General features: G+C 37.1%; 1 protein-coding gene across 6 annotated transcripts; it reads left to right on the plus strand.

Annotated features, from left to right (window-relative positions):
• The first annotated feature begins 3,099 nt into the window (after nt 1-3,099).
• On the plus strand, nt 3,100-7,709 carry LOC113040912 (cyclin-dependent kinase 12-like). 6 transcript variants are annotated; one of them, XR_003275313.1, is made up of 9 exons: nt 3,100-3,147; nt 3,465-3,785; nt 3,969-5,003; nt 5,391-5,485; nt 6,045-6,095; nt 6,233-6,614; nt 6,793-6,960; nt 7,120-7,243; nt 7,359-7,709. XR_003275313.1 is itself a non-coding variant. In XM_026199112.1 (9 exons), the coding sequence occupies exons 1-9, from the start codon at nt 3,129-3,131 to the stop codon at nt 7,382-7,384; spliced, it is 2,229 nt and encodes a 742-aa protein (XP_026054897.1). In that variant the 5' UTR covers nt 3,100-3,128; the 3' UTR covers nt 7,385-7,709. The 6 variants fall into 6 exon arrangements, 4 of the variants coding, with proteins under 4 accessions (XP_026054897.1, XP_026054898.1, XP_026054899.1 ...); XR_003275314.1 differs by having other exon boundaries at nt 7,362-7,709; XM_026199112.1 differs by having other exon boundaries at nt 7,112-7,243.
• Nucleotides 7,710-11,747: the final 4,038 nt, after the last annotated feature.

The following is an 11,747-nucleotide window of genomic DNA, read 5'->3' on the forward strand; positions in this document are numbered from 1 at the left end:
GGAGCTTCCAATTAAAAAAGGTAAGAGTCGGAAAAGGGTCAGTTTTTCAACAGCTTTTCTTGGGATGGCACCTTGCTGCAGAGCAGATGGCTTCAGCAAAACAGGCCTGTGAGTTATATCATTTTGTCCAAAGGGGAACTGTTGTAGCTGGTCATTAAACTGTTGCACTGTTACCAGCCTTTCACGGGTAAGATTTAGCAAGACTAATTTCAGAACCTGTGGGATGACACCTTCAAGAATATCATGCATCAAGTCAGGCGGAAAGGATTCAGTAACCTCAAAATGAGGCAGTTTATCAAAAGGGAGGCGTCCAGTAACACCATACAAAGTTTTACCATCTGGCACTTGTAAATGTCTAAAGTGTGTGTCAGGAGTCCGGAGAATACACTCACTTTCCTCAGTTTTGTTACCAATGTCACGGTGGTGACATAGACAGAAACGACAGATCCGTCCTTGACTAAAGCAAGTATTGAAACCAGCCAAGGAATGGGCTGATAAATTGTCAGCACAAATGGAAATCACGGAGCCTTTGAAAACACAGGACTTGTCATCAATGTCAACTGATACATATATATATATATATATATATATATATATATATATATATATTATAAAAATGTATATAATATATTATATAATATATTTGTTAATTAAATTTAAATGTTTTACACACACACACACACACATATATATATATATATATATTATAAAAATGTATATAATATATTATATAATATATTAGTTAATTAAATTTAAATGTTTCACACACACACACACATATATATATATATATATATTATAAAAATGTATATAATATATTATATAATATATTTGTTAATTCAATTTAAATGTTTTACACACACACACACATATATATATATATATTATAAAAATTTATATAATATATTATATAATATATTTGTTAATTAAATTTAAATGTTTTACACACACACACACACACACACACATATATATATATATATATATATATATATATATATATATATATATATATATATATATATATATATTATAAAAATGTATATATTATATAATATATTTGTTAATTAAATGTAAATGTTTTACACACACACACACACACACATATATATATATATATATATATATATATATATATATATATATATATATATATATATATATATATTTATTTATTTATTTATGGGAAAAAAATATATAGTTTTTTTTATTGAACTTTGAAATTCTTGACACATTTTCACATTTTGTAAGTAGAAATTGAAACACGTTTTTAAAATGTTAGGTTCTTAGCTTTATCCCCTAAAATTTTTGAATCTTTCCTGATTCCAAGCCTTCAGCTCTACCCCAGGCCGAGACCCTAACAATTAAGTTGGGTATGTAGCTTAAGCCTTTGGCTGTAAGGGGTATTGTCACAGACAGCCGTCTACACGTCCCAGGGGCCATCTGGAAATGGTAGAGTTGGTACTTAGTGCTTGCTATGATTCAGAAAATTCTAGAGCCATTTTTCAGTAAACTTGCAAGAGGCTTGGAGGCAGGTCAGCTAACCAGTAACTACTGTACATCAGGGAGGAAATGTGTCTGTCCAATTTTTGCAGAATTGGGATCTGATTGATCCATTGAATCTGATTTTAAGACATTTAAGATTTTTTAAGGCCTTGTGAAACGATTCGCGTCTCCAATACGCATTCATCCACAAATGACTTAAGCTGTTAACTTTTTTAACGTGGCAGACACTCCCCCTGAGTTCAAACAAACCAATATCCCGGAGTAATTCATTTACTCAAACAGTACACTGACTGAACTGCTGTGAAGAGAGAACTGAAGATGAACACAGAGCCGAGCCAGATAACTTTTTGAGCAACATATCAGAATATCAGAATTTGTGTGACTGGAGTAATGATGCAAATAAGAATAATAATAATAATAATTTTCAATAAATTAAATTTTGAAATATATTAAAATAAAAAACAGTGATTTTAAATAGGCTAGTAAAAATATTTACATTTGTTTACTGTTTTGCTGAACATTATCAAATAAATGTAGGCTTGGTTAACAGAAGAGACTTCTTAAAAAAGAAAAAGAAAAAAACATTAACAACTTACTGTTTTAAGCTTGTTTTTTTTTACACCACACTCGCGTAATCTACGCCCCAGCTCTTACCTTTTCCTCCGTGTCCGTCAGCTGGAAGTTGACCGTTACAGAACAAAATTACGTGCACGCGCATTTAACGTTGAAGTGCTGAGAAAGTGACGCACGCAGCTAGTTTAAATGTTATTTGTCCCGTGCCCTCTTTCAAAAAAAATCGGTCAGTAAAACATTATCACCATTTGCTAAGAAAACTATTTATTTGTTTAATCCTGGCGACGTCCTCACAACGTGCTGTGTTTGCTGGGAAAGACTGCTGACGAACACTTTTAAGAGATGCACTGACTCACAGGTAACGTTACTCTCTCTCTCTCTCTCTCTCTCTCTCTCTCTCTCTCTCTCTCTCGCTCTTTCCAATTAGTCTGGTATCAATGGCCTCCATTACTAGGTCTAAAATTAAGTTTTGGAATTAGCAATGGAAAGTTGGAAATTAATCCTAATTACATAGTGTTTTAAGTACAAAAACTATATATTGCCTTGCAATATATAATCTGATGTCTTGTGGTAACCGTAATATGAGCGGAGTAATGGACGCTTCGCGTCGTGCGCGTCAACACCTCAGGTGTGTATTATTTTCTAAGTATTCACGGCCGTTGATTATTCCTTACAATAAAGACCGCTAATTTACTCTCTTTCAAATAATGCGATTATGTGAGGCCAATCCACACAGCGCGCCCAGTGTACACGTGACGTCACAGAAAGTTCATTGACGTCACAGTGAAGCGTTCTGCAGCCCGAGTTCAGAGCCGCACAACTAATCTGATCTAGTGTGGGTCAGTTCAGCGAGAATCCGAGCAGAAGCAAAGATCATCCCGTAAGAAAACACTCGAGTCGATTGCTGATTTTCCAGTGTTTCTCCAGCGCGGGAGTCAGTGGAGCTCAGCTCTAGTGTTCAGTGTTAGTAGATGATACACTGACAGCTGGAGGAAACACCGACCCTTCAGGAGCAAACCCTAACTTCTTCTTCAGCAGCAGCAGCAGCTATGGAGAACAACCCAACAGGTCAACAACAAACTTCAGATTGTCAAATATCATTTGACTTATTTTTCACAGGTTTCACAGACCAGGAAAATAACTATAAAAAAATCCTTGATTCGAATAATCATTTTGTTAATTGTTTAATTTTGTAATTTGTTACTAACAATGTAATTAATATTTTTTTTTCCATTCCATTTTGTGAAATAATTCAGTTATACAGTATAATATATAATATAGTACTAATGTAGTTTGTTGTGGCATTTCATGTTAAATGTAAATTTTAATTTAGTTTAAATAAAGTCAGCTTAGTAACCATAAATATTTATTTATTTTATTTACAGAAAAAGCATCAAAACACAAGAATAGATTTTGTGCATTCTTCAAAAAGACATGGCGTGCTGTGAAAAGCGGAGACAAGTGTCGACGTGGAGGCAACAGTGTGGTCCCTCATCAGTCTGTGTCCGACACAGATTCAGCTGATCCTCAGTGTGGTCTGTCCGGCCTCAAACCAGCGGCACATTGGCATCTAGCTGATCCACAGCCAGGTCCCTCCGGCCTTGAGCCAACAGCCCTACAGGAGCAAACTGATCCTCCACCGCGTCCATCCAGCGTCACACCGGTGAACTGTGATGAAGAACCAGCTGATCCTGAGCCAGCTGAAGGTGGGTCTACTGTCATTTTAATTCTGTCCTGTTTCTCACACTTGTGTCTAGTGACCCTGTTGAGTATGTTTATTTAACTATTATTTGCAATAAGTTGGAAAGTTTATCCTTTGTGTCTAGCCTCAAAATGTGATTTCTAATATCTGTTGGAAATTTGTAACCATCATTTCATTTTTTTTTTTGAAAATCAAGCAAACAAGAAGAAGAAGAAACACATCTGTGCATTCTTCAAAAGAGCGTGGCGGGCTGTAAAACGTGCAGCAACACAACAGAAAAAGCACAACAAGGTGGCTCCACTTTGTCCACAGCTTGACACAGATTCAGCTGATTATCAGCCGGATCCAAACATCATTGAGTCGACAGCTCTGCAGGATCTCACTGATCTTCAGCCGGATCCAAACATCATTGAGTCGACGGCTCTGCAGGATCTCGCTGATCTTCAGCCGGATCCAAACATCATTGAGTCGACAGCTCTGCAGGATCTCGCTGATCTTCAGCCGGATCCAAACATCATTGAGTCGACGGCTCTACAGGATCTCACTGATCTTCAGCTGGATCCAAACATCATTGAGTCGACGGCTCTACAGGATCTCACTGATCTTCAGCTGGATCCAAACATCATTGAGTCGACGGCTCTTCAGGATCTCAATGATCTTCAGCTGGACCCAAACATCATTGAGTCGACGGCTCTTCAGGATCTCAATGATCTTCAGCCGGATCCAAACATCATTGAGTCGACAGCTCTGCAGGATCTCGCTGATCTTCAGCCGGATCCAAACATCATTGAGTCGACGGCTCTACAGGATCTCACTGATCTTCAGCTGGATCCAAACATCATTGAGTCGACGGCTCTACAGGATCTCACTGATCTTCAGCTGGATCCAAACATCATTGAGTCGACGGCTCTTCAGGATCTCAATGATCTTCAGCTGGATCCAAACATCCCTGAATCGACGGCTCTACAGGAACCAGTTGATCCTCCAGAAGATCCTCAGTCTGGTTCATCTGAGCCTGATCAAGATCCAGATGTTTCAGAGAGGACAGCTGTCGTAGGAGCACCTGGTCTTGTGGCAGTGGGTCTGCAGGATCCAGCTGATCCTCTTCCAGGCCCGTCTGCTCTTGATCCAGTAACCCCCAAATTTCCAGGTGCATCCAAGCATAGACGAATCACAGATCAAACCCATTTCAGAGCAGCCTGTTTCACCGATCCAACTCCTGGTGAGACTATGTCCACTTGTTAACCTTTTCTTGTTCCTCCACTGATTGTGTCTATGTCTAGTTAACCTGTAGTCTGTGTGTTTATACACGTATGACTAATTCCTCAACGATATTCCAAACTTAAAGCTTAAATCTAGTGCTCTGACCAAGTAGTATTATTTTCATTTAATCCGAAATCACATACTGTCTGAGTAGGTTCTTCATTTGATTTTGAACTTACTTTGTATTCAATTTCGGATGCAGCGTTAGTCTCAAACATTGAGCATATTTAGTGTGCATGTATCTGATGTGAACTGGATGTGTTTGTTTATTCAAGCACTGCTTTTGGACTTTATGTAAAACTGTGAATCTCATATATTAACAAGCTTTCTTTGTAAATTTTTGCAGTTCCTTTTGATGAGATTTATGAAGTGGGAGAAGAGATTGGAGAAGGAGGCTTCGGCACTGTGTATGAGGGCATTTCCAAATTTCTACGTGAGCAGGTAGAATCACCACTTTATTCATCAATCTATTTAGACCATATAGATAAGTGCTTAGAATAGAATGAAATTTAAATGGAAATATTTGTGATAATGACAATATGTAACTCTGGACCACTAAACCAGTATTAAGTCACACAAGTATATTTGTAGCAATAGCCAACCTAACATTCTATGTAAATATTTTGTGAATTTATCACCGTAAATATATAAAAACTTAAATTTTCATTAGTAATATGCATTGCTAAGAACTTCATTTGGACAACTTTAAAGGCTGTTTTCTCAATATTTAGATTTATTGCAACCTCAGATTCCAGATTTTAAATAGTTGTATCTCAGCCAAATATTGTCCTCCTAACAAACCATACATCAACATGAAGCTTATTTATTCAGCTCTCAGATGATTTATAAATCTCAATTTAAAAAAAAACATATATATAATTAATGTTAATTTGCAGATTCAATACGATCAGTTTACCCATCAGTAACATCTAGTGCACTTATTAATGTATTTATTAATTTGTTTGATTTTTCATTTATTCAATATATTTATTTTTTGCAGGTTGCCATCAAATTCATCCCCAAGTGTGAAACAGACCGGTATATTGAAATAGTAAGTTGACATAACTCAATGTACACATTTAAATACAAACTACTGTACATACAAATTGTAATTTAATACAAATTAAAACGCAGATACAATTTAAATGTGATATTGAACTCTTAATTACTGATCTCTCTTTTCTGAAGCCTGGCTGTTCAAAGCCGCTGTTTGCAGAAGTGGCTCTAAACTTGCTGCTGAAACGGCCTCCGTTAAGCCCCTACATTGTGCACATGCTGGAATGGTTTGAAGAGGACGATCAGTTCATCCTGATCCTGGAATATCCACAACCCTGCAAGGACTTGCTCAAATTCATGGTTAACAATATGCAGCGAGTGAACGAATCACAGACTCGTAGGCTGATGTACCAAGCGGTGCTCGGGGCCAAGCACTGTCTTGACCGAGGCGTCTTCCACCGTGACATTAAGTTGAATAACTTTCTGATCAACACAAACACTAACCAAGTCAAACTGATAGACTTCGGCTGCGGTGACCTCGTGAAAACATCAGGGTACTTGGGTGATTTTACAGGTGAGTTTGACGTTTTGTGTTACTGTTGCAGTAAGGCCTAAGAGAAGCCAAACTTTTGTGCATTGATTTAATAATAACAAGGAACTGATGTGTGAAAATGGACATTTGGTCGAGTTGAGGATGACTTTTGTAGGTAAAATGTTTGCTCAACCTGAATATCTCTTGCTTTTATGAACAGGAGTCTGCCCACCTGAATACTACAAGGACTTAAAATACGAAGCAGGGCCAACAACCGTCTGGTCTCTGGGCAAAATGATGTACACAATGGTGTGCAGATGTCAGCCCTTTAATAGTCTAGAAGACATGATGCATGGCCGTTTGAGTTTTAACATCAGCATTTCCACAGGTGTGAGAGAACAATGTGACAGTAACATTGTTAAACCCACAAAGCATTATACATGCTACATATTTCAAAAGCTTCTTCATACTTGACAACATTAACAAGTTACATGGACATAAAAGAACATACATGACTAACCAATGAAAAACTTGAACAGAATTGCAGGATTTGATAAGCCGCTGCCTGGCTTATCACCCAACCGAGAGAGCAACTATTGAGGAGATCCTACAGCATGAATGGTTTCAGCAGGGACAGATGTTAGGAGTAGCACAGGATCAGATAGTAACAGGTAGGATCAGATAACTTAGGAGGGAAGGAAGATAATGACAGAAATCCCTCTTCTGAAAAATTGCTGTCACAAGTTTCAACTTTACATTTATTCTTCTTTACATGTATTCATTCAGCAGATGCCCCAAAATGGCCCCGGTGAGGAAAAACTGCCCAAACCATTCAGTAAAGTCTTCAGAGCAGCAAGCTTGGTGGGCAAAATTAGAAACTAAAGGCCCGATATACTTCAAACCAAGTTTGTTTTCTTTTTTAGTTTTGGAGCAAAATGAAGTTCAAAAAGGCTATCCCCTAAACACAACAACGATGAAGTGTAGGTAATCTTGGTGTGAGACAGGCACCGATGGTCAGAATATTACAGTCAAAAGAATAATGATCAGCAGCAGTTCATAGTCAAGTATCATGTTTGCAATAAAAAAGAACCATAATCAGTCCTTTATGGGAAGTGTGAATGTTTCATAGTCTGTAAACTTTAGCATGATGTGGGAAAAAAATACTGGAGTCAGTTTGTTACTTTATTTTATTAGTGCTCATTTATTTCATTAAACTGGATAAACTGTTACATCTTTTTATATTTTATGTGGTGTCATGATTTACTTTTGATAAAACAAAGGTTATTATTGTATATTCGTTTGGCATTTCATCTACTGTATACCCTTTAAATTCACTCATTGAAAGAACAACAGCAGCAGTATGGTGTAATATTTATATCTTTACTCTTTCCTTTCATTCTTTTCATGGCTTTGGAAAACTTATCTTAGATGTTTCTCTGCTTCGCTTTTTGCATAACCCCGGGTCATCAGCACAAAGCTTCATTGTTATTTCTTTCTAGGAATTAAATACTTTCTCTGAATCTTTAAAGTACAGGTACATATATATATATATATGTTTAGCTCAGCTATTCGACACTCCAGTGTATTGAGAAGAGGTTGCTCTACTGTAGGAGCTCCGCAAAATGAGGAATGAATTGAGAAAAAAAAAAACTGCAGGTCAAAAAAGGTGGAGTTTCAGAACACACCCACAGACTGAGTTAACGCCACGGACCAATCGAATCTCAAATGTATTTGCAACTTAGCAAATATAACGGATAAAAAGGTAGAGAATAATTAGTCAATTTAGTGCACGAAACAGGAAAACTGAAGTCAGCTTATGCTGCTAGATCACAAAGACAGTCCCCATCAGATCCTCAAACTGATATTTATTTATTCAAGTTAATGGGTGGGTGGAGGAAATTGTATTTAGTAAAAAAAAACATTTCTTATTTTGTGTGACCTGTCTGTTAACTTACTGACAGCCACACAAAAAAACACTTTCAGCATTGGGACATAGCACAGATTTTTCTATTGTTATTATAAAGTGCTGGTTATAGAAACTATTACCTAAATAAAACTATTTAAATAAATAAATAATTTTCTTTTTAAAATAACATTTTTCAAAAGATGATGTTCCCAAAAATGAGGTTCCCTTTCAAGGGAACTTTGAACTGCGTCCTCTAGGGGCCTCTATGGGGAACACCTCTTTATGATCATGTCTGAAGCAAACATTGACGTCAATACTGCGACTATAAACAGGCACCAGAAGAACATGTCATCCTCTTCTTCATCTTCACTGACTGTTCTGTATAAAAAATGTGCATCTGAAAGAACTGGTTAGAGCGATCTTTCTCTGTCTATCATGGCAACTACTAGCAAGTGTTCAGACAATGTGTGCGTCCATGTCGGCGTTATTTGACACCCGATGACACATGATCTTTGAGTCATTTGCAAGTAGGGGTAACTGCAGCCTGGAGCAATGGGCGTGGCAAAAGGTGGGCGTGTCGAAAGGTTTCTCATTGGTGGAAAGAAAGGTCGGGGGCGTGGCAAAAGGTTTAGCGAAAACTGGTTGTTCTGCCTAAAGGCGAGCCATACTCTTAATCGCTATTGGCCTATAGATTAATAGAAAGCAATAAATTAAACACATAATCCTATAAAACCAATTGAATTCACCCAATGTAAAAACAGCGTTAATGATGTAAAGAATATTATTTTAAATTACTTTCGAAAGTACCTTCAAAACGGCTTAATGACGTAATCACCACCGCACATTTAGGTCTTAGTTTTAAGTCGGTGTCTTTCTCAGGTGTGGTGGATATGCAATGTTGAAAGCAAAATACAACCAGAAGGCTGTTATGAAGGCTTCATCAAGGCTGGTGCACTGACACACATCTGTTCCATCTTCTGTCACCACACTGAGCCCTCGAACTATGATTGACATTTTACAGTCAGTATCCATCAGGTGTATGGTAGGAAAGGTGTAGCCGGGTCCCCCTACATAAAATAAATTAATAATAATAATAATAATAATAAAGAGAAAAAAAGAAAACACTTTTCATATTCTGTTGCATCCTCTTTGGCTCAGACAGTGTAGCTATTGCAGAACTGCAGAAACAATCAGAAGCTAATGTATAAGGGTAACAATATACAATAATTTCATGTTCTTCTATAGACTGATAAATCTTACATTGTTTTGTTTTTTAACTATTGCTTTACATTTTTAACAGATGGACTAAAAAGGAGAATCAAATATTACATTAGATTTGAAACAAGATATTTTACAGTTGATGAATTATTATTAGTTTTTTTTACTATACTCACTCCAGCAGGTGTCCTTAAGTATGTGTATTTTTTGAGTAAATCCTCCTCAGACATTCCTTCCGTGGTTTCTCAGCATCTCCAGGAGAATGTTCCTGTCGTGTGGTCTGTGACACTCCATGTGTCTGGATGTGTTTCTGATACTCACTTTATAACACATTCACATGATCCTCAACAGACACTGAATCCTCTCCAACACAAGCTTCCTTCATCAGAACAAGAGAAACAGATCACGCTTAGACTGTGACAGATATGAAAAACATCTAAATACTTACTGAACAAGGTGTTTTAGAAAAAATAATAAAAATAAAAACATTGAACTGCACAAACATTAAGATGAGGGTCAGGCAGTGAAAAAGGGAGGTACATACAAAAATGATTTAAATATCTGTAGAACATTATCTTCCTTACATTAACCTCTTAAAGTGAAAATGTAAAATTTATTAACTATGCAAAAATAAATTATTCACATGGCAGTGTGCTTACGTATTCTACAATAACCTGCAAGTGGAGCACATTCTGCTTTACATTTCAGGTTTAGGGATGTGTCAGATGTGCTTAAAACACAAACTTGACTAATTGTCATTTTCCAGCAAATGAAGATTGCAACATCTTCTTACTACAATATTGTGTGTGAGAGATAAATCAATGGTTTTAAACACAATGTAACTTACACAGTCATTTCTTTCTATATTTCTCTGGAAAGGGTTCTTCACAACCAGTGTGTTGGCAGCTTGAATATACTCTGCATTAGTTGGACACCTAGCAGAAAGGTAGAAATAAAACTTTAAATTAGAGTTTTTTTATTTTGTTTAGTCGTCTTCAGATTGTGAATTGATCATAGTACAGTTGCAATAGAGGTGGTAATAATTATTATACTTACAGGATGTATTCTGTACTCTATTGTACAAAAAGGACGCAGATATAAACTATTATCTCTGAAGGATTCGCTGTCGATGCGATCATCGTTTTGTCTCACTGTACATCTGTCAACAACAATAAACTAATTACTAAAGCTGCAAGATATAACGCAAAGGAAAAATTATGATCGTATTGTAACAAACTTATCTTAATATACATATTTGTGGTATATAAAGTATAGATAAATGTATAAACGATGAATAATTACCTCACGTCTTATCGCCGCCACCTTGTCTAAGGAAATTACGTAAATTTATATTTACTGCTAATTGGCCAGCACAGTAAAACTCCTTTCACCAATGAGAAACCTTTTGGCACCCCCTACCTTTTGCCACCTTTTTGCTCGTTCCCTTTCTTGAGATGATTAGACCTGGGTTCCTTGGGTTCCATTCAGCCAGTGTGTATTTGTTTATACACATCAAGCATTGCTTCCCTCAACATGATGGGCTATTTGGCCAATTTTGGTGGTAGTTTAGCAGCGCACTCATAGGCAACCCTTTTTGGAAAAAGCATGGGTAAAGTTGAGTTGAGTTGGTAAAAGCCCCATTCATCTTGGGCACCACTCCACCTATGTATCCTCAGATACCTATCTAAACGGTGTTGCTACTAGAGATCTGTTGAGACAGCTCCTTCAGCAAGCTAATGCAAAAGCAAGTGGTAGCCCCTGTGTGACAGGCAAGACTTAGTATAAAATGCTAGGTTCTTAGCTTTATACCTTACATTTTTTGAATCTTTCCTGATTTCCTGAAGCCTTCAGCTCTACACCGGGCAGAGGCCCTAACAATTAAGTTGGGTATGTAGCTTAGGCCTTTGGCCGTAAGGGGTATTATCACAGACAGCCGTCTAAACGTGCCAGGGGCAACTCCTGTGGAAATGGTAGAGTTGGTACTTAGTGCTTGCCATGATTCCGGCCTGCACACCCCTCAGCATTGCGGCGTGGGTATACTGTTCCCCATA

This window comes from Carassius auratus, chromosome 23 (genome assembly GCF_003368295.1).
Source record: "Carassius auratus strain Wakin chromosome 23, ASM336829v1, whole genome shotgun sequence".
NCBI lineage: Eukaryota > Metazoa > Chordata > Actinopteri > Cypriniformes > Cyprinidae > Carassius > Carassius auratus.